This window comes from Schistocerca piceifrons, chromosome 1 (assembly GCF_021461385.2).
Source record: "Schistocerca piceifrons isolate TAMUIC-IGC-003096 chromosome 1, iqSchPice1.1, whole genome shotgun sequence".
NCBI classification, from domain to species: domain Eukaryota; kingdom Metazoa; phylum Arthropoda; class Insecta; order Orthoptera; family Acrididae; genus Schistocerca; species Schistocerca piceifrons.
In genome coordinates, this window is record NC_060138.1 from 983,455,071 (window position 1) to 983,479,250 (window position 24,180).

At 44.4% G+C, this 24,180-nt stretch overlaps 1 protein-coding gene across 1 annotated transcript in view; it reads left to right on the forward strand.

Annotated features, from left to right (window-relative positions):
• Window positions 1-24,180, forward strand: part of LOC124776951 (neurotrimin-like) — a 1,187,890-nt gene that overhangs the window by 1,065,097 nt on the left and 98,613 nt on the right. The window contains exon 10 of the mRNA XM_047252183.1: window positions 18,278-18,427. Within this exon, the coding sequence (XP_047108139.1) occupies window positions 18,278-18,427 (150 nt within the window). The remainder of the gene's footprint in view (window positions 1-18,277; window positions 18,428-24,180) is intronic.

Below are 24,180 nucleotides of genomic sequence, written 5' to 3' on the forward strand. Positions count from 1 at the left end.
GGAAGTGATTGTGATCACAATCCTGTCCGATCCTCGCATTGCTGTTGCCACTCGTTTCCGATACACGCACGTCTGTTGAGTGTCCTGATCTATCTTGCTTATAACTGCGATGTGCTACCTCTGTATCACAGTGGAAGTGGCATTCAGCATTCACTCTCCTAAGTGCGCTGCAATTATTGGAGCTATTACTCGCTGTTTCTGTGTACGCATTGTTAGTTCGCACTCTGTCACTGGGCTAGAGCACGGCGGGCTTTCCCTCGGAGACACAATTCCGTGTACTCCACCATTTTTATCCGGACGCGCAGTGCTCGTGTGCCCGTTTCTCTCTAGTTTTGCAATACGACTCTCTACTTCTTCCATTCGTTTCGTGGAGTTCGTAATCGCGGTTTACGTTGAGTTTTTAAGAACGCTAGCGATTCTGAATGGGCCTGTGCTGTACGTCGCAAGTGCCCTGCTACTTTTTGTGCATTTCTTTTACGTATCCACATTCTTTCATTATTTCTAGTAATTCCTTAGGAATTTCCCCTATATCCGAAATTATTGCTTGAGTGTTCCTCTACAACCCTTCTTCGATTAATGAAGCTAGATCTTCCTAATCCTTCTTACGCTGTTTGTCATCTTCTTCCTTCTCCTTCTTATGCTGTTCATCAGCGTCTTCTTTCATTGATCATAGGAAGCTCAGTATTGTGTTACTGTCATCTTTTCGATCCTTGTGACCAACAGGTGATGTAACTCTGGACACATGGGCGCTAGAACTCTGACGTGGCTGAGTTGGCCTCTGTCTGCTGTCGTTCGATTGACTATAAACTTCTGCTACCGTCTCGACCTCTGTGTCTGTCTCTACCTCACTATCATAACCACGACCGCGACATTGCTCTAAGGTCGCGTCCAAATCCCGTTCCTCATCCACGATCCTGTCACTCTGTCCTGCTGAAAATGTGCCCATCTCATCTCTGAATCTACCCCCCTCGTTAAACTGCCCCTTATCCATTACGCTATCCTCTTTTGATTTATCTTGGCTCGCTAATAGTCGTGCCTTACATCTCATGATCATTCACAAAAACAAATTTCTCTAAAATAAAAACAACAGTTCTGCAGTATTCTCATACCTACTACTACTAATGATGTCTAATAAGCACAATAAAAAAATCTACTCCTTGTATGTATACTTTACATATAGACTTAAAATTTCAGCAACGTCGTTCCAGCGCTGTAATCACATGCACAGTACGTTGTGGTGCAGAAACCGCACAGAAACCTGACAAGGTGTGATATGGTACAGACATCACATCAAAGAACCACAAAAAACAATGATCAAACAAATAAATACATACACTGAAATAAAAAATACTGTAGTCATGCACCACTACTTAAAACTAATTGCGGAACTACCAGCAAAAGAACTTGGGCATTAATCATTAAAAAAAATTAAGTAGAAAAAATTTACAATGATCCTACTGAGAATACTATTTGCTTATCAGCGATTCACAGGAAAGATCCGAGGCTAAGGGTCGCCATTTCAAACGAGGTGCCGGGGATAGCAGTGTGTTTAGCACTAAATTCAGTTAGAATTTGCACATGGAAATGATGCTCTAAGCCCTCCCTTTCATAACTCCGACTTTTGCTGTTCCACATAGATTAAAAAACGAAAAGTGAACTGATTGTAATCGACCCTGCAAGTGGAGCAGAGAAGAGATTGGCACCTGCAATAGTTTAATTTGATAAAAATTGCCACCTGCAATAGTTTAATTTGATAAAAATTAATTTGACAGTGGAACGTTTAATTAATGTTGTGACAGACGAAAATATTGCTCTACATAACTACAGAATGAAAGTTCTGTTCAAGATAACAATTGGACATATTCTGACTACATTCAAAATGAAAAACACATGTTACATTTACAATATGTCAATTTGATACACAGATAATTGCTGTGAAGGTGAAGTTGTCCATAAACTAGCTTGTGGCACTTGTGACCGAGTGGTATGTGGAGCCAATTACTTGCAACTCAAATCTTAAGAAAAACACCCAGCAAACCCGACATTAATTGCGCTGCAACAGTAATGGTACCTCAGACAATGAAAACCCAAAACAGAACCAAGATAGAAAGAACGGAAACAGGCGCGCTCTGCTGAGCTCTGATTATCGTGTAGCAAAATTCCGGTGCTGCGAACATACATTACCAGGCGGCCTTCTTTACAGCAAGAACACAATCTGGCGTACCGGAGGCGATTGCTGGTTGCTACAACATCCCATCGTTATGATGATAATGTCCTGAGTATAGCCCGATACTAATTACCCTGGTCTTTTTGTTACAGACTAAAGACCTCCTAGCAATTCAAATGCGCCTCTGAGGGAGACGAAGAAAGCTCGCCACACAAACATTTATGGTACATTAATTGATTTTAACAAGCGAAGTCACACAGTAACTCCGATACTGTCAACTTTAGTCAAAACTGCTCAAGACGGACAACATTGGCCGTTTGTACGCAGAAAGCTCAATTGCCAACTGTACCCGGAAAGTTACGTTGAAGCCAAAACTTCAGCAACTTCGTCAAACAAGTACTATTAAATAAAAGTATATTAGCACAACCAACGGAAGGTGGACTGTCAAGAGCAGCCAGTGTTCAGTCTTGTAACATACTCAGACCGAAAAGCGAGACTAGCTTCCATCACAGAGCACCTGTACAAGCCGAACCCAGTATATTACCACCCCCACCACAGTGGTCATGGTTAAACGTGCCAATCAGTAACTTGATAACCGATGGAAAATTCCACTCTATTGCCGAAGCACTTCTACGCCAATGGAGATTCTTGGAGCAAATTCTGCACCAATTTTGCTACGTCACGGAGATTTTCCCTGAGCAAGCCAATCATAGGTAATCTTTTGCAGAAAACGAGGGAATTTGCCGGTGAGAATTGCCTGAGAAGTCATGTCATTTCAACGCCTCGCTCGTAGCTCGCCAGAAGGTCTGTTTAGCGAATTTCCGCGAAGAAACGGAATATCTCACCCCAGGCACTCCCTCAGAACCCACCGTGAGCGTGTCGTCCCGCTCTTTCGACAATGTCGGCGTCGGGGCAGCATCCACTCCATTCATCCAGTCCCTCACATCAGCCGGCATAACCCTTTCTTGACCAGCAGAACCCTCCTGTCATTCTGGACCACCCAGTTGACGAGAGACATCACGTGGGAAGGAATAGCAACTCTTCACCGCATACAATTAGAGAAGAAAACATTCATATCTTTCGAGTTCTCAATATTAGCATTGTAATGACCATTCTCGGCTATACCTCCCCAAATTGAATTACTGCGAGTAAGATGATTCGTAAACATGTGTGCCTCGGAAAGGCATGCCATATCTCAAATAAAAGAAATGTTGAGGGTTGGAATTAAAAAACTAAAATGAAAGAATATCTACGATACAATTCGCTGATGTCGTTGCTAATCTGCGTGAAAGCGAAGAAGAATTGGATGATCTGCTGAATGGAATGAACAGTTAATGTGTGCAGAAATGAATTGTGAGTAAATTGAAGAAAGACGAAAGTAATGAGAAGTTGCAGAAATGGGAACAGCGACAAACTTAATGACGGGATTGATAGTCTCGAAATAATGGAGATAAGGAATTCAAACACCTAGGCAGCAGAATAACCAATGACGGATGGTGCAAGGAGGACATCAAAAGCAGACTAGCACTGGCAAATAGGCATTCCTGGCGAAGAGTAGTCTTCTAGTATCAAAGACTGATCTTAATTTGAGGGTGAAATTCCTGACAATTTACATTTGGAGCACAGCAATGTATGGTAGTGAAATCTTCACTGTAGGAAAATCGGAACAGACGAGATTCGAAACAGTTGATATGTGGCGCTACAGACGAATGTTGAAAATTAAGCGGATGTTAAGATCAGGATTGAGGAGGTTTTCCACAGAACGAAGAGGAAAAGAATATGCAGAAAACGCTGACAAGGAGATGGGACAGGATGATAGGGCATCTGCTAAGACACCAGGGATTGATTTTCATGGTACTAGGGGGAGCTGTAGAGGGAGAAAACTGTTGATGAAGACTGAGATTGGTATTCATGCAGCAAATAATTAAGGACATAGGTTGGAAATGCTTCTCTGAGATGAACAGGTTGGCACAGGAGAGGAATTCGTGGCGTGGTGCATCAAATAAAGTAATAAAGTAAAATAAAAGGCTGGTACACTGGCTTGCCTGTTATGGGTTTTATGCTGTTATCCTCGCTCGTTTAGGCTAATATTGGACTGTCACCCTCATTCCACCCCAGGGAATACGAAACATACAGTGTTAAGTACGATAAAACAAAGAACAAAATTTCTGCGATTCATGGGCGGATGGCTCACACTACTTCCCTCCATTGTGCTACATTAACGAGTATGTGTCAGCAGGGGCATCGGCCACCAACTATAATAAGGATGTTTATTTTGTGAAATGTGGACCACCAAGTACTAGAGAGAATGAACGCCAGCTGAAAGCGGAGCTCCATGTTAAGTTTTCATAGTAATTTATCTTGTTCGAGGACGCCTGGATCTCCATCAGATCTTCGGGCGCAGGAAGATAATCAAATGCTTCGATACGGCTGATGTGGGCCTCAAGTACTGAATGCTCGGTTGGAAGAAAAAACTATACATACTTAATAACACTTGAATGCGCTAGTAAATAGCTCTTTTAAGTCATTGAGGTTTTCGTCTATGTAGGTCATAGAAACAGTTTGTACATCTCGGTACTGCCTGTTTAAGATGCTCGGTACAGGGTGTAACGGGTATAAATGTAGATTTTTCTATCTATTATTTTAATATGTACACAGGTCAGTGTGTTCGGTTGTTTTCTCTCTCCGCGTCGATCAGTCTTCCCTCTAACACGTCACGCAGTAGTAACCGCACCCCAAGTGAAGTGCCCTTGGCAGTAAAAATAACCAGTTTCCACCCACATGTCCATACCTCAACATATGACATACTGTACAAGGAAAAATAAGCATTAGTGACTTGCTCCTGCCAGCTGTACTTAAAAATAATCCAACCTAGAGACATACGAATCGTAATAGCTGTAATTGTTAGTAAATACTTACCTAATTTTCTTCAGTACAACGTCCTCAGACAGCAATAGAAATATCTACGCTTACCCTGTCCGCAGCTATCGTGGTCTAGTGGATAGAGTTGCTGCCTCTGTATCATGGGGTCCCAGGTTCAATTACTGGCCGGGTCTGGGATTTTCTCCATCCGGAGCCCGGGTGTTTGTATTGTTCTCATCATTTCATCATTTGATCAAATGGCGAGACTGGACTGTGTAAAGACTGGGCATTTGTACGGCAGCTGATGATCACGCCGTTGAGCGACCAAAATCATCGTCACGCACTTATCTTTTACATCCTGCGTATTTACGAAATATTGCTCAAAATAGACAACTGTTCGATCAGTGAAGATAAACGTTGTCATATAGTGTAACACAACAGATTGTAATCAGTATTGTGTGTAGGTCGTAAAACTGGAGAGTAGAGAAAGTCGATGACGTTGACAAAAGAACGGTCTCTCCTGAAGCAGTCCCCTGGCCCTCCTTTTATTTAATTTACGCACAAATGATCGACCGATGCCAGAACATACTATGCATTTCTTCTACGATGATGATCTCGTTAACGATCATGTCTGAAGATTACCAAGAGAAACTTCCTGAAACCAAACCTCTCGAAGACACACATTAACTAATAACAGGCAAACAGAAAGCTGAACGTCGCCTGTAATGACAGCAATCTGGAACACACAGGCAAACCACCCTACCTTGTGTCATGCTGTACAGATCTGTGACATACAAATATCGTTGCGAGAAAGTCCACCATAAGGTTGCCGCCAGAATTACATCTAGGGGAAACTAACGAATAGTGAATGAGGAATCAGACCTACTGTATCAAGAAGAAATACCCGAGCACATTGATTATCCACGGCAGCGTATGCATGTCCCGTATCGTCCAGATTCGCACATGACAAAAAGTTAATACAAGCCTAAATGACACATGCAGGCTAACAACAGGCTGCATGAAAACCACACCGCTTGAGAAGCCATTTAAAGTTGCCGGAGTCTCAGATCTTGGATCCTGAAGAACTGCACATGAACATACAGAAAAATTTAAACAGAAATTCGATGAGTGCCACTCCGTACAAGGTGCTTTATGTGGATCTGTCAGACTTAAATTCTGCATGAGATTCCTCAGTACCGAGCTAAATGAGCCCCCGAAAGACGCCCCTGGCTCACAGGAGATGGCCAGCAGAAATACCTCGGGGTAGAAGACTTGGAGAACACTTAACCGCATAAGAACGGGTAATGGTTGTGGCGTCATTGAAATCAAACCTATTTAAATGGAGTCTTAAATACGAAGCATACAAGAAATTCGGCTGCGGTGAAGAACAGGACACGGAAGATCTTCTACAATGTTGCAGTTGCCCCACGAGATGTTCCCTTCTTAATCTACGACTTCACAACAATGAATCGTTATACACTCCTGGAAATTGAAATAAGAACACCGTGAATTCATTGTCCCAGGAAGGGGAAACTTTATTGACACATTCCTGGGGTCAGATACATCACATGATCACACTGACAGAACCACAGGCACATAGACACAGGCAACAGAGCATGCACAATGTCGGCACTAGTACAGTGTATATCCACCTTTCGCAGCAATGCAGGCTGCTATTCTCCCATGGAGACGATCGTAGAGATGCTGGATGTAGTCCTGTGGAACGGCTTGCCATGCCATTTCCACCTGGCGCCTCAGTTGGACCAGCGTTCGTGCTGGACGTGCAGACCGCGTGAGACGACGCTTCATCCAGTCCCAAACATGCTCAATGAGGGACAGATCCGGAGATCTTGCTGGCCAGGGTAGTTGACTTACAACTTCTAGAGCACGTTGGGTGGCACGGGGTACATGCGGACGTGCATTGTCCTGTTGAAACAGCAAGTTCCCTTGCCGGTCTAGGAATGGTAGAACGATGGGTTCGATGACGGTTTGGATGTACCGTGCACTATTCAGTGTCCCCTCGACGATCACCAGTGGTGTACGGCCAGTGTAGGAGATCGCTCCCCACACCATGATGCCGGGTGTTGGCCCTGTGTGCCTCGGTCGTATGCAGTCCTGATTGTGGCGCTCACCTGCACGGCGCCAAACACGCATACGACCATCATTGGCACCAAGGCAGAAGCGAATCTCATCGCTGAAGACGACACGTCTCCATTCATCCCTCCATTCACGCCTGTCGCGACACCACTGGAGGCGGGCTGCACGATGTTGGGGCGTGAGCGGAAGACGGCCTAACGGTGTGCGGGACCGTAGCCCAGCTTCATGGAGACGGTTGCGAATGGTCCTCGCCGATACCCCAGGAGCAACAGTGTCCCTAATTAGCTGGGAAGTGGCGGTGCGGTCCCCTACGGCACTGCGTAGGATCCTACGGTCTTGGCGTGCATCCGTGCGTCGCTGCGGTCCGGTCCCAGGTCGACGGGCACGTGCACCTTCCGCCGACCACTGGCGACAACATCGATGTACTGTGGAGACCTCACGCCCCACGTGTTGAGCAATTCGGCGGTACGTCCACCCGGCCTCCCGCATGCCCACCATACGCCCTCGCTCAAAGTCCGTCAACTGCACATACGGTTCACGTCCACGCTGTCGCAGCATGCTACCAGTGTTAAAGACTGCGATGGAGCTCCGTATGCCACGGCATACTGGCTGACACTGACGGCGGCGGTGCACAATTGCTGCGCAGCTAGCGCCATTCGACGGCCAACACCGCGGTTCCTGTGCGTGTGATCATTGCTTGTACAGCCCTCTCGCAGTGTCCGGAGCAAGTATGGTGGGTCTGACACACCGGTGTCAATGTGTTCTTTTTTCCATTTCCAGGAGTGTACGTGCTCCGATGTGCCGGAAAAACAATATCCCCCATAGCGGGAAAGTAAAATGAAGAAATGAGTGTTTACCGAATGTACGGACCCCATGGCACGGAAAATGGTGTGTTTGTTACAGAAGCTTGAACGGTAAATCATCTGAGGTAGAAATTGAATATTTGAGAAATGATAAGAACAACGAATTGTATTAAACTTCGGTCACGCTATTGACTACCACATTCATTTTCAGTAGTAAGTGGTAACTTCAAACTAAACCTTTCTGTGCCACATCGATTTCCAGCTTTTGCTGAAGTAGTGGGAGGAGATTTTAACCGTTGGATAACTCAGGCAGTCATTAATTTTCGGATGATATAATTTTCTTGCTTGATTATCACAGAACAATTTTGTGTACGTTACTTAGGACACATAATTCTCAAGCCTATCGCTGGCATAAACATGTAAAAATTTGTTAAGAAAAAGTTCCGACCTCTTTGAGAACGTTCACAAAGTGACGGGAATCAGTGAAAGCGATGCTGTTGTGTGAAAAGTGAACCCCATGGTAAGGTTACATCAGTGAGCAAACAATTTTCAACACAAGAGTTGAAAGGTTTGTCTGATTCCAGATAAAGAATTCGTAACCACTACACTGAAGTTTTTCTTCATCTAGAAGAAGTGTGATTCAATTTCAAATAAATAATGGATGAAACTCGAAAAAATACGCTCTTAATACTAATTTAAAGTCGTAGAGATACCCGTAAACAGACCGAAAATATAGGGAAGCTCTCCGAAGAAACACCGCCTACTTGTCAATGTTGGTACCAAAAGATGAACATCTACTTTCATTACGGCAGCTAGAGATAATACAGCAGAAAAAATTAATTGTCTGCATCATGTGTGTTCCTAAGGCCAGATGTCATTCCCAGAAGGACTCAGTTTGATAATCCAGCTCGATGCAGTGTCAGCAACACAACTTATTACTCTGATAATTCCTAAAGTGGACTGAAACGGATCTATAACAGAAATGAGGATGATAATATGACCATAAATATCACAAACTGTGAATGTGCGAAACATAGTCAGACGTACACTCGGCAAAAGTTTTAAGATAATTTAGGGCACGGATGTCCAACCCGAGGCCAGCGGGCCGGATGCGGATCCAAAGCCGAAGAAGTGAGCAGTTAATTGCCATACGATCTGAAAAAACGTCCACAAAATTAAATTTATGTAAAATTATGATAAACTGAAGATTTTCAACTCTATACTCCCGCTACGCGAAGCCACTGTCTCATTTGTTCATCCCATTATTAACACAGCCGCCAGTGCTACACTTGAACCTCCAGAGTCTCGTTCTTTTAACCGGCCAATCCGTCGGAGCCTCTGCTCTGTTACCTTACGGCTAACTTGGTAGCAGCTGCGAAAATAGGTATCTAGAGACATAATCCTGAAAAAGGAATGAAATACGCAGCCATATTTTTCGATATGATGGAAGAATTTAAAAATCAATTTCACGATTCTGGCAAAAAATAATGAAAAATTTTGTAATTTTGCGACACCCTTAACAAACAAAACAGATACCTTGCCACACTTTTCCAGACGGGATACGTAAAGTTGCAGTCTGGCATCCAACTACGAGAAAAATTTGATCAAGTATCTTTCTTGAACTTTCACAAATCGTAACTGTCCAGAGACAAATATCGCTTACTGCACAGTCATGAGTTCCATATGTCAGCTCTGTTTGGAAGCTTATACTTTTGTGAACATCTACAAAGTACACTCCTGGAAATTGAAATAAGAACACCGTGAATTCATTGTCCCAGGAAGGGGAAACTTTATTGACACATTCCTGGGGTCAGATACATCACATGATCACACTGACAGAACCACAGGCACATAGACACAGGCAACAGAGCATGCACAATGTCGGCACTAGTACAGTGTATATCCACCTTTCGCAGCAATGCAGGCTGCTATTCTCCCATGGAGACGATCGTAGAGATGCTGGATGTAGTCCTGTGGAACGGCTTGCCATGCCATTTCCACCTGGCGCCTCAGTTGGACCAGCGTTCGTGCTGGACGTGCAGACCGCGTGAGACGACGCTTCATCCAGTCCCAAACATGCTCAATGGGGGACAGATCCGGAGATCTTGCTGGCCAGGGTAGTTGACTTACACCTTCTAGAGCACGTTGGGTGGCACGGGTACATGCGGACGTGCATTGTCCTGTTGAAACAGCAAGTTCCCTTGCCGGTCTAGGAATGGTAGAACGATGGGTTCGATGACGGTTTGGATGTACCGTGCACTATTCAGTGTCCCCTCGACGATCACCAGTGGTGTACGGCCAGTGTAGGAGATCGCTCCCCATACCATGATGCCGGGTGTTGGCCCTGTGTGCCTCGGTCGTATGCAGTCCTGATTGTGGCGCTCACCTGCACGGCGCCAAACACGCATACGACCATCATTGGCACCAAGGCAGAAGCGACTCTCATCGCTGAAGACGACACGTCTCCATTCGTCCCTCCATTCACGCCTGTCGCGACACCACTGGAGGCGGGCTGCACGATGTTGGGGCGTGAGCGGAATACGGCCTAACGGTGTGCGGGACCGTAGCCCAGCTTCATGGAGACGGTTGCGAATGGTCCTCGCCGATACCCCAGGAGCAACAGTGTCCCTAATTTGCTGGGAAGTGGCGGTGCGGTCCCCTACGGCACTGCGTAGGATCCTACGGTCTTGGCGTGCATCTGTGCGTCGCTGCGGTCCGGTCCCAGGTCGACGGGCACGTGCACCTTCCGCCGACCACTGGCGACAACATCGATGTACTGTGGAGACCTCACGCCCCACGTGTTGAGCAAGTCGGCGGTACGTCCACCCGGCCTCCCGCATGCCCACCATACGCCCTCGCTCAAAGTCCGTCAACTGCACATACGGTTCACGTCCACGCTGTCGCGGCATGCTACCAGTGTTAAAGACTGCGATGGAGCTCCGTATGCCACGGCAAACTGGCTGACACTGACGGTGGCGGTGCACAAATGCTGCGCAGCTAGCTCCATTCGACGGCCAACACCGTGGTTCCTGGTGTGTCCGCTGTGCCGTGCGTGTGATCATTGCTTGTACAGCCCTCTCGCAGTGTCCGGAGCAAGTATGGTGGGTCTGAGACACCGGTGTCAATGTGTTCTTTTTTCCATTTCCAGGAGTGTATTTTCAGGGGTAAAGCACACAAAGGGTAAAAATGGAACAAAATCTCCGATGAACCCCCTGAGAAGAGCAACCAGTACTTTCGGACCTGATACTGATTCATCAATTTTGCCCAGTTGAAAGTCAAATGTCATTTTCAACTATGGTTTTCTACCATTTATACACGTATATAAAATTATTAATCGAATCTCGTACATAATAAGTCAACTTTATTCCCAGCTTGCTTTTGTAGAAAAAACCCGTCTCTAATGTCCTCGTTGTCGACGGGACGTCAAACACTAATCTCCTCCTCTTGTAGAAAAAACGATCATAAATTAGTGAGCTAAGAGGCTGGACATCCTTGGTCCCATGGTTTTTAGGCTATGACGTCTCGTCGGCAGCGATGTCATTAAAGACAGAATAAACGCGATTAGAATAAAGAGGAAAGAAACCACCGCGGCATTTGACGATAGACAATTTAACCTAAATACAATTGCAACTTAACAGAAGAATGTACTCTATTTCCCTGAAAGATACTCTTCCTGACAAACACTGATGGGAATTTTTCGTATTTTCAAGCCAATTTTATACGTTGCTTATGATGTTTAATAAAAATAAGTTACGTTTATTGTTTTCACAACTTCTTGGATTTTTCGAAGCTAAAATTCGTGTTCAATCCAATAATTTTAGCATTGAGCTTCTCATGTAGTTCAAGTATGCGCTCAGCTTTAAATCAATGGATAAGTCTGCAAATTTACATCTGAGAAACTGAACTACAAAATAAGGTCAGTACAGGAATTGCAGTCCTTGAATTTAGTTCCGGTCATCGGTCACCAGAGAAACAATAAGCGTATGGTGTCTAAAGCTGGTTTATTATTACTAATATTAATAATAATTTTATTCTTCAGGCTGAAGAAAAAGTTGTGTTAGTATTTGTAAGTGAAACATGATGAAGACACCATTTCCTATCACTCTTCGAGTCACCGTGTACTGTTCTTAGAAAGTACACAAAGCAAACACTCTCTCGGGCAGAACTGTACGTATTGATCGTCGGAAATCATACCTCCCAGTGGTGAAGTATTATCTCGTGAAGGAGTGGGGAAACAAAACCGATGGATTCCTCCTGTGTACCGTTCCTTAGCGCTGATGATTGGAGACGTTTCCGTCTGGAGGGCTGCATTTATGTCTGGCCTGCGAGCGATGCTCTATTAACCGCCATCCGCAGCCGTTTCTGTTCTGTCACAATGAAACGGGAGCTCCCAATAAAACGACGTTGTATTCAGGTAGCGTCTCCTCGTGAAATGAAACATCTGATCCGACTCCATTCTACGCATTTATGGCTAAGGAAATCAATTTCCGCAGAGAGGCACGCTGCATCGGCAGACGAAGACGGAGGACTTGGGGGTTGGGAGAAGCGGGCGGCAGGCGGCAGGCGGAGCAGAACCGAGACGTGGATATTCATGCCTTTCTGCTGACATCAGCGTAGGCGCCGTCGGCCGATATGGTATCCCTGCTCGGAAGTGCCTCACTGGGGGACTATTGTGTCGCCTACAATAGCTTCTATTCCCTGTGCGTCTTCACTCCTCCCTGTTTCCAGATGTCGATGCTGGATTCATTATGCTAAATGAGAGCCATTTCATTTGCGTTCTCAAACTACCATCTGCAGGTAATTGTTAAATTCCAGGTGGGGATGAAGACACGTCGAATAAGACACGTATTTTTCTGGGCATCGTAAACCATCACTGGACACTAGGATTCTTCGTATTACATGATGAAGAAGGCATCGACTTCACTGTTCGCCACGCACAGAGCAAATTATGCACGCACACGTAAAAAGTCTAATATTTTACTGTGTGGTATAGTACTGACCGAACAAAAGAATAAATAATTTACGGTCAACTCATCGGTCCCCATCAAGGTTTTCTTGAAGGTTACCATTATTTTAGATATACAGGAAAGAGGTGTTTGGAAATGGGAACCTACTTGATCAGCTGTTAATTCGCTACATTTTGCTGAAGCCCCTAGCACCTTGGGTAGAAGGTAACCTTAGTATGAAAACGCATCAGTAACAGAAAACAATTTTTTATCTAAGGTTAATTTTGATGAATAGAGGAGAGCATTAATAAGTCTGGACCACTTCTCATCAGCGTATATATATATTGTATCGTTTTTGTGGTTGTTGTCACGGTCTGAATCTTGATTTGATGCAGTTTTCTATGGTAGTCTAGCCTGAGCTTGCCTCTTCATCATTGTGTAACTACTGCAAGTTACATCGGTTTGAACTTTCTTACAATAGTGAAGCATTGGTCTATTCTCTCCTTGTTTTCGTTTTCGTCCATGGAAACATAATTCGCCTGGTTTAAATGGATAAAGCAATGAATTAAGAAAATTACTGAGAAGTATGATTATGAGTTTCGTAAATACGATCAGGAACACTGTAAACAGCCCACCGGGACGGAAGAAAGGTACAAACGCGAAACTTTGCAGATAAGTACAGTGGGATCCGATATGCAAATGATCCAAGTTTGGTGTGCATGCGCAGGAGCTGTAAACGTGCACGGAGAATAGTGGACGAGTCATACATTTCAACTTTCACATCCTGATCAGAGTAGGGCTTCAGTATGCACGGAATGCTAGGTATACGTGCTAGACAACATTTCTCTCTGTTAAGTCGGTTCGAAAGGGGCCTAATCATTGGCCCTAAAACCGTATGCTAGTCAACACACCGTGTGGTTCTTCAAGTCGATCGTCCGGAGTGTTCGTCAGACGATGTTGGGAGCACTGAACATGAGATCGATACCGGGTACGACGTATGGGATCTGCAGCTGCCAGGAAGACGACGAGGTAAGGGAATCGAAGGTTCGTGTGGCAAGTTATCAGCAATCTAGGCGCCCTTGTCCTGTACTGCTGTTAACACCGAAACATCGGCGTCTCTCTACAGTGGTGCCAAGTCAGATGGACTTGGACTGCCACTGACTGGCAAAACATGATGTTCAGTGATCAGATTCGTTTTGGGGACGGATGATAACCGTATACGGGTTTGGGGGCAGCCTGGTGAACGTTAGAATTCCACCCACGATTTCATACTCCACACCACGAGGCGTAACGGCCTGTGTAGCTACAGAAAAAAATAGTCGATCCCCTCTAATTTGTGGTAAGTGGTACATAAACAGGTCAGCGTTATGTTGATGGCATTCCTACACGGTTTACCTTGGACACTTTTCCAGCACGATAATGATTGTCCACATACAGTTCAAGTTGCTACAGACTTCCTACGTCACCTTCCGATTCTTGCATGGACAACCCGTTCCCCCCAATTGTCTCCTGCTCCGAAGGTGTGCGGCCACTTGAAACTCCAGATGACGCCGTGTTATTCTGTACACGATTTGGAGGTGGCTGTTCAAGATTTGTGGCCCAGTCTGCGTCAGAACAACATCAGACGTCCAAATAACTCCATGTCGGAGCGTTTCGCGATATGTATTGCAGCAGAAGATGGGCCAATAGATTACTGATGTGGCACTGTATTTGTGTACTTGTTCTCACTGCATTTGTTTTCTTGTCTTTATTTTTCAACCAAGTGAATCTCTCATCTGTATCATTACGTGTAATAAATTTCGTTTCAATTGGATGCTCGCCTCATAGTGCGCTACTTTCATCGTTCCTGAGTCTACATTCAACATGCTCTGAGGAAGTAATCATTTCAGAATCATGGAAGAACAGGGAAAATTATGTTCTTGTGATATAAACTGAATTGTAATGCCTCTGAAACCTATAAAGAAGCTATATTATATTATATTATATTACATTGTGTTATAATTATATTATAACACAATGGACTACACTGTTAATACTGGAATACAGTCCACATGCAACAGCTGATAAATGGAAGGCGGCTCTTATTTGACAATGTAAAACGACTTGGATAAAACCAGATAGACAAAACGTTGAAGTTATAGTTACCCAAAAATCACGAAGTGTCTGATGTAACGATTTGGGGTTCAGTGACACTAACTATTGAGCGTCAGTGAGAGAGAGGAGCGAAGGTCATATATTATCAGAGATGACGGGAAGGAAGCGACAATTTGTGGGCGGTTGTGTGTGCTCTTTCCCTGTCTCAGTGGGTGAGGTGTCAGTGAAACATTTATTGAGACATACGACCCTTTAAACAAACAGACTAATATACTGTGTTTTAAGTCGCTCTGTTCCCCGCGGCAGCAAAGCGGCGGAGTAGTAGCGTGTTGATTCCAGTGACAGCTGATGCGGCAACACCTCGTGTTGCAGCGGCACGCCGGCGGCTTATTCTTCTATTCGGTACAGTGACCGTGACTCGGTGCGGCGTCGGCGTGGTCTTCTCCTTGTGACTTCTCTCGTTGCGTTATTAACAAGCAGCTACGGCGTGGCGCGGAGTGCTCCGTACCGGAATCGAACCAGCGACTCTCACGTTCAGCGTCTTCTGGCGGAGTTCCTCAACCCTTAGGTTCACAGGTGACCCACATTGTGAGGCCGCAGTTCCTTCGTTCTCACCAGTCACCTAGGTAAGAATCACACGGACATATTTCTGGTAAAATCTGGAATGGCGCCTTTTTGCGTTGACCTATTGGTACGGTACCGACATCTTCTGTCGAGCAGCGTAGAGACTAAGTCGTTGTAGCGGAGCTCGACGTCCGCTGATCTACAATCGTTCCGTCCAACTAGGTGACGTCCCTTCGTGTCTTCTTTGTCCCCTCGAAGGACCCCCTCAAAGGACTACCTCACGCCAATTTAGCGGAGGTATTCATTCGGCATTCTTGCCAATGTCGCGAAGTTTCTAGGGTGGCGACTGACTCTTCGGTCGTTGATCTATGCTTCTCACGTTGGGCAGAAACGTGACCAATGTCGACACGCGTGCCGACTTTCCATTGTTGTACTTCCCCGCTGGCGTGGTCGGGGATTGCCCTGTCACCTGCGCATCGCCAGATACGTCACGCACGTGAATTCAGTATGCAGACAGTTCCTGGAGCAGTGACCACTGATGTGCGAACAGCGCTGGTCCTGGTTCCATTGGAAGCATTGCACGCCTGCTCGGTTGTTGATCTGTCAAAGTGCTGAATGCTGCTGCGCAAAATTCCGCTGGTCATCGGTCTCCTCACGTTGGGCAGAAACGTGAACAATGTCACACACGTGCCGGCCTTCCTTGTTCGACTGCTATCGCGTCCGTCAACGTCTCTAAAATGTTCACTTAACCTATAATAAGACTCTACGAATTTTTCTGCTTTGAGCAACCATAAGTAACATAATTATTATACACTCTACACTACATGAACGTAACTAGACTGGTTCTTAAACGCAGCGACTTTGAATATGAGTCTGATACTTTAACCAAGAGGTACCTCGCTTCATTTTGGGCCTTATGTAAGTTAACTAATGGTGGAAAGGAAACCAGGAAAGTTAAAAGTGGGATTTTTTGAAATGTTATTTTACTGCGGCCTGTTTAGCAGACAAATAAAATGAAATATTAACTAATGGAAAGACACAACAGGTTAGGAAAGAAGTCATTTTTGTTCTTTTACTCGAAGAAATACCCGGCTGGACGAATATGTACTAGACATTTTTAATTTGACAGTGGATGACCTACGGTAAACTGCTGCAGCTATGTACAGATGAAAAGATAACAAAGGGTAAAAACACTTGTCTACACTCTGAGGTTACTATATGAAAATATAGGTAGTTGTCAGCAATTCAGTAAAATTCTTCTGCGTGTGTTGTAATTTAAGTTACGATGAATGATGCAGAGAGTTGTACCAGAGTAACTTTAAATGATAACTTCAGTAATCCTTAAATGAGCAACCGGTTGGGTATCTTTATAGTTATCACACGATTTCCGCTGTTTAGGCCTTTCCCTATGACAGCTGGAACTTGTTAGTAATCAGTTTTTATCGTTGGGCCAGATGGAAAGTCTCCGAGAGACATGCGACCCGTCGAATGACGATCAACGGTAACCAGGATAGAAGCGATTATAATCGTTCTCACGGTTGGGAGGCTATTTTTGTATATCCAGGCGAACCCGTTATTCTTATTTTGATGCTGAGCGTCTGCATCTCCAACTGTTGACAATAATGTCCCACCAATGTTGGCATTCCACTGTAGCTGCGTTCCTGATGATGCTTTGTGAAAATTTGTGTTTCTTTACACTAGGTTAGTCATCGTCTTATGATTGGCAGTTACCAGTCAGTAAAACAAAAATGGAGCAGCGCTCTATTCTCTGTGAATGCTTTGAACTCTGCCCTGACTGATCCTGAAATCGAAGCGCGTTTTCTGTCTACTTGCTTCTGTTATATGTACATCTTTCCTACCCAAGTCGGTTTATGATGTGTTGTGTGAATTTTAGTATTTAGTGTCATTTTATCAGTGTGTTCTTTTAAATACTGGTTGCTCCATTCGCAGGTGATGCATGAGAGGAAGTATTGTACAATCCAGGATGTTTCACAGTTTACCATTATGAGTGTTACATGTTGATCTGATGAAGTAATTTGTTTCTTAAATTGTCTTAGTAGGCACCCTCTAGGTTTTCCACACATTTTAAGAAATGTGTATTGCCTTTCTCGCTCAGTGTGCCACTCCACTGGTAATGCTGACCGTTTCCGTAAGGCCTTATGCTGGTTAAACGAAACTGATATGACATGTAGAAATTCAGTTGCAGTAACACACTGAAGGTGTTGAAGTATGTTGTCACCAGACACACGAACATCCACAGTCACTCTACGTCGTGATTCAATTATACACACAGAATTCCGTCCTAACAGGCCTCGGAAGGCCGAATGGTACGACCGACCGTAGTATCATGCTCAGTCGATAGGTGTCACTGGATGCAGATTAGGAGGTGCCTGTGTCAGCACATTGCTCTCCCGGCTGTTGTCAGTTTTCGTGACCGGAGCCGCCACTTTTCACTAAATTAGCTCCTCAATTGGCCCCACAAGCGCTGAGTGCACCCAGCCAGTAACGGCTCTCGGCAGAACCGGACGGTCACACATCCAAGTGCTAGCCAAGTCCGACCGCGCTTAGCATCGGTGATCTGACGGGAGCCGGTGTTACCAGCGTGGCAAGGCCGTTGGCAGTTACACACATTGGCTTATTCGAAACACACCGCACTTCAGCTTACGCTCATAAACTATTTATATTTTGTTTTTTAAACAGAGGACTCTTCAGAAATTAACACCGTATATTTATTTATGTTCTAGGAGACAAATACGAGGCTGTGTCGATGGACAACGGCTATAACAAGTACATGATGCTGAAGATCCGAAGCGTAAGCAAGAGCGACTTCGGCTCGTACAAGTGCGTCGCCAAGAACTCCCTGGGGGAGACGGACGGCGTAATCAAACTGGACGGTAAGAAAATTTCTACTCAGCGGGGATGAATCGGTCATCTTTTCATTCAGTATTACACAAGACACAAAAAATGATTTTGAACCTGTATCCTGTCTGAGAAAGAAGATAACTCTCTCACTATCCCTTTTAATGGACATTTAGACGTTTCTGCTCATTGTTTTAGATCTTTATATCTTCTGGGTGGGCCCCAAAGCCTGAAGTAATTTTAAGAAGAACATGATTCCACCAGTCTGTGTTTTCAGATATTATATTGGTCTACTAGTTTTGGTGGGCAAAGCCCATTTTCAAGCGCATAGTAACCAAAAAAAAAAAAAAAAAAAAAAAAAAAAAAAAAAAAAAAAAAAAAAAAAAAAACTTTGTCCCATTTATTACATCAAATGAAAGACCAACCCAAAGTTTTGTTTGTATACCTGTGCACAGAGTGAACACTATGAAACGAGCAAGAAAGACTGAAGAACCTGTTGAACGAGGGTGGGTCTGCCTCACGTAGCCCCAAGAAATCATTCCGGAAGCCTAGTCGTGAATCAGTAATTCCAATGACGTCTGTGCGGAGACTTTTTAGGAGATGCTTAGGACTACGCCCTAACGTTTGCAGCTGTTAGAAGCCCTAAAGCCTACAGACTACGGTTTACATCGTAGCTTTGAAAACGAAATATTGGTGCATGACGGTGAAGATTTACTGGATCGCGTCGTCTTCAGTGATGAACCGAAAATCCATCTAATGTAAATGTGAACATAGTGAACATCTTTGGATCAGCAAATGCCCACGAGATAGTACAAATGCAACGTGACTCCCGTAAAATGACTTTTTTTTTTGCCGTATCTTGGCGGGTAGTTTACTGGCTTTCCTTTTTAGGTGAAGCAACTGTAACTGTTGTTTCTTACCTTGATGCACTAGAACTATGGCACTTTCCTCAATTTTAATCGGTTAAATCACAGAACTTTATTTCGCAGCAAGACAGTGCACCGACTTACTGGAATAACTCAATACGCAGTTGGTTAAACGACATTGCACCCTACCGCTGGATCGGCCACAGGGGCTAGATATAAGAGCTTGTTTTGTATGACCTCCACGTTCACACGCGATCTCACGCCATGTGATGTTTTACCCTCGGGGGTTCATAAAGTTTCATGGGTAGGTGTTTTCACTACCAGCTGATATACCCAGCTTTAGGAACAGCAATATTGTAACAACTGCTCCAGTCACGCTGCTGAAAGTTTGGGAAGAACTCGTCTGCGGTCTCACATAGAACCCTTGTAGAAAAAACTTCACGTATTATTTTTAGCTGTAAGTTAAATGTAATAAATGCTACAAAGCTTTAAAATCCATATGTTCATTTTGAAAGACCGTACACAAAGTAACGACTTTGGTTCACAGAAACAGACTGCTGGAATGACACAAATATGAAGTAGGCCCAAAAAGAACCATCGTGCAGTGACTCCCATATAGTTCGAGATAATAGTTACTCCCCATTACAAAAGGCCCGCCATAAGGTGATATAGTATGCAATATGGGCACTCCACTGTTGCCCGAGAAGGCTCTCTTCCTTAAACAAACGTAGCTGACAATGTTAAACTCCAATAGCGTGATGACATCAATAACACTTCACAGCCTAGCCGCCACGTTGCAACTATGTTCTGTCCGACAGAGTGCTCACATGCCTTCGGTAAACATGGACCTCCAACTGCCAGGAAGTCATCTTCTCCATAACTGGCAGAGCACGGCCCTCTATCAAAGTCCACCGCTGTTACGTTCGCCCTTTCGCGTCAGGAATCCTTTGCTCTCCCAGCAACGGGCGGGAGACGAAAAAAGAATAGATACAATCGGTACTAGAGCCATAAGGATGTCGTGCACGCATGTCATAACACAGTTCGTCATATAACCAGTCTGTGGGTGACATGAAAGTTTGTGAATGATCGTAATTTATTGTAAACGGCTTTCATGAATAATGATAAAACACGATTGGCAGGTGGAGCGATCTGTTTCAAAACCCTCAGTCATCTGTCGAGAAACGTTTTCGGCCCTTTGACTCAAACATTATCTTGTAACCAAGTGATTTCTCGAGGTTTGATAGTACTTTGGAGTTCTTCACAGCTTTGTGTATCGAAGTTGGTCAGAGAGTCACAGTTAATTATTGACCATTAAGGATATTTGTAACTTAAGATTCATCTAGACGAGAGGCTTTAATGTTAAAATTGCTTGTATTATTAGTAAAGTATGAGTTATGTCAAGGTTAAAAAGAAGCATTTTTAAAACATATGCAGACTCATTCACTGATCTAGTATTTTCTATCGTACTGTCGTGAGCAGTTGAATTAGATACATCCGCCTAGCTGAAAATAGCACGCTCGCTCTGATGATACCTCCACTGCGTCACCTCCGCTGTGTCGTTGAATGGATTCCACTAAGACACGGAAAGCAGTAGGGTGCATCCTGATCCAAGGCATCTCAATCGCCGATAGCTATTCTCGAAGACTGATCGAAGCTTGGTGCAAGACGTGCATTTTTCGCTCAAAGGCTCAGTAGGCTTCAGGGTAAGTCACCTGGGGATCTAAATAACGTCACTTGTATCTGCAAGACAAATAAGCTGAAGCACAAAGAAGATGTGATCGGATACCGATGTATCTTCGTACACGTACACACCATTAGAGTGCACGTAAATGATTAGAGCTGAAATGATTAGAGGTAGAATGTCCACCATAGTGCGTTAGTGTTGTTCGTATTTAGTACTGTGACCAGGCCTTTTAAGGTATACAAGGGGCGTGAACACAATGTTGGGTGATCACTGTGAATGACACAGATACGCTGCGTTCTCGTGTGAGGTAGCGTTATTAGCTCATGACAATTTGAAAGGTCCTCATTTTGGGTCTTTAATTGGTCGACTGATCGAATAGTGCGATATTCGCATTTAGGGGCATTAGGATGTTACAGTCTCGCCATGCTGAATTGCTTTTCGGCGTAAAGACAGACATACACGATGTCGAGTTTCCAATAAGCCATCACTGCCACAAGGGAGGATCTCTGTATCGTGCACCAAGCGTATCGTGATACCTCCACATCTTCGCATCTGTGCCTACAATCTGAGAACAGTTAATGGGCTCCTTGTGACGTACATACCATTAGCTGGAGTCTAGCACCAGTCGGAGTAGGGGTTTACCGTTCCAAGTGTAGGCTGCCTCAACGACACAACAGAAACGGCTGCGTATGGAGTGATGCCGTGACCGGCAAGCATGGACTGCTGATGAATGACGTCGCTCTGTGTTCGTTGATGAATCTCGGTTTTGTACTACCCCAGATAACCATCGTCGACGAGAAGGGGCACTACCTGCGGAGAGATCCCATTTTTCCAATGGAGAGATACACGGCATTGCTATTCCTGGTGTCATGGTATGGGGAGCAATCGTACAAGTCTTGAGATCACGGCTGGTTGTGAAATGAAATTATCATATGACGGTATAGGCTGGGAGAAACCTCGTAAGATTATTCGGCTACTTGGTGCAACTTTTCCATTTGATGCTATTTCAGCGACTTGCGCATCGATAAAGATGAGATGAAACGGTTAGAGCAAACACTATCACTCAGACCCCTAATGAAGAAAATGTCCGACCAGTCCGGGAATCAAATCCGGGACCCCACAATGTAGAGGTAATGACTAACTGCTGGACCACGAGTTGCTAACATGGCTAGTAGTGTCGAAGGGTTCAATGGTACGTCACAGACACGTGCTTCCTCTTGTGGTCTCTCTCATACAACAGTACTATCGTGCCCTTCATCAACAGGACAATGCTCGTCCACGCAGGGCATGTTTCTCAGTGAACTGTCAGTGTGCTGCCGAGGTGCCCCCACGGCTAGCCAGGTCTCCATATCTGTACCTGCAGACAACATTTGTAGGAACAGCTCCGAAGTCAAGTCTGTCATAGTGCTATATTCAGGATACCAGAAACCAGTTTCATCAGTTGTGGACCAGCTTGCCTTAGGAGATGGTGCGACGGCTTCATGACACCCTTCCCAACTGAGTCAGTGGATGCATCAAGGTCAGAGGGGGTACAACGTCATGCTGACAAGTGGTCTCATACTGGCAGATTCTTTGTGAATTTGACTTGAAGTAACATCAAATTTCCTTTCCTTTACTATTTCTCTTCTGGGTACTTCACGTTTTCTGTCAGGCAGTGTACTTCTCAAACCATTCTGCCATGATTTCGCGTAGTTGGGTTTATGTTTTTTCTAATGCAAAAGGTGCAGAAGTAAAACGGACGCAAATTATCAGCTATGAAATCCTTAAGATTCTCCTGTGGGAGACAATGGATGACGTGTCAGAAGGCCATCTCATCCCACGCAGACATTCGTCACAGAAGAATAATTAGAATACCTCCATAACGATGTCTTTGTGGCACATAGACTACATCCCTACATACGACTGGAAAGCACTCGCACCACACCATCACCGTATACCAACATGGAAAGCGACTTATCAGCCCTATTGTCCGTTTTCTAACGCCTGATAAGGTCTTACGCTCGTGCTCATCTTTGTGCCGTTTCCAGCAGAATATGCTTGAATGTGGGGCGGAGACCTGGTACGTAATAACGAGTAGGTGACTGTATTTTTCCATGACAAAAGAAGCGTTCATTCTGTCATGTATCTCGAATCCAGTTGTTTGTCTGTCCCTCTTTCTGTCCTTTTCACTGATTCTTTGTTGAAACGTATATTAATAATGCGTAAAAAAATAACTTTAAACAGTTTATTCTGTAAAAATATGTGCTTCCTTATGAATCATTTGTGTAGCGTGATTACGACAGTGTTAGATTCGTCTTTGATTTTTTTTTTATCTCTGAAAACGCAACAACCGGTTTCTTCACTACTGACGACAAACAGGAGGAGTTTTATTCCAACCGCTGTTTGGAAAAACCCCATTTAGGTACTTTTACTTAGTGTTTCTCTAAAACGATTAGCCGACTTCAGTTGGTCATTCCTTTGAAATGAGCAACACTGATATTCTCTACAAACCTTGCTGAGTGTTCCCTGTCTCTGTGCCATCAATATGGTGGTTTGGGGTTGCTAAAACAGTGATGATTCTTCCTTCCGTGGAGTCATGGATACAGTAAGGCTCAGCAACTGTTTTGAATTACATTTAGCGTGACTAGAAGGTTGTTTTAAGGTTTCTGTAGAAAATCAGACGTGGATTACATTCGTTAAAAGTTCTCTTTCACCGTACTCTGTGGCACCAAACCGTGCGTAATGCATAATTTCAGCAAATATTGGAAACGGAACGTATTTTGGTCCATCCATCTCGGGATGTGGTTTCTTTCCCTCTCCCGATGAGCGAGAACAGTTTTGAAGCTTTTTGATAAAATTCTTTACCCACATTAAGAACAGACATCAGAGGCTTCACTAGGTAGTGCTTTCCAAAAGGAGAGGGGGGGGGGGGGCTTGAGGCGGAGGAAAATTATTTTAATACTGCGTGATGGCAATCCTCCTTCATAAAAAAAAATCTTATTATACAAATTTAGTTTCGTTCTTCCTCTCCACGAGTCAGTTGACAGAAGAAATTTAATCTTCTGCACTTTATTACATCAATCAAAATTCGTTTGCAAAAGGTTATTGAAAGTTTCCCAGATTTTGATCAACTAATGACTACATTCCTACATTTTGTCACGTACTCATTCACCAAATTTTTCTTTACCTGTCCTTCCTATGCCCTTCATGAAAATATTAATGTGGTGTGCGTACTGTAAGACCTTCAGTACACACACCA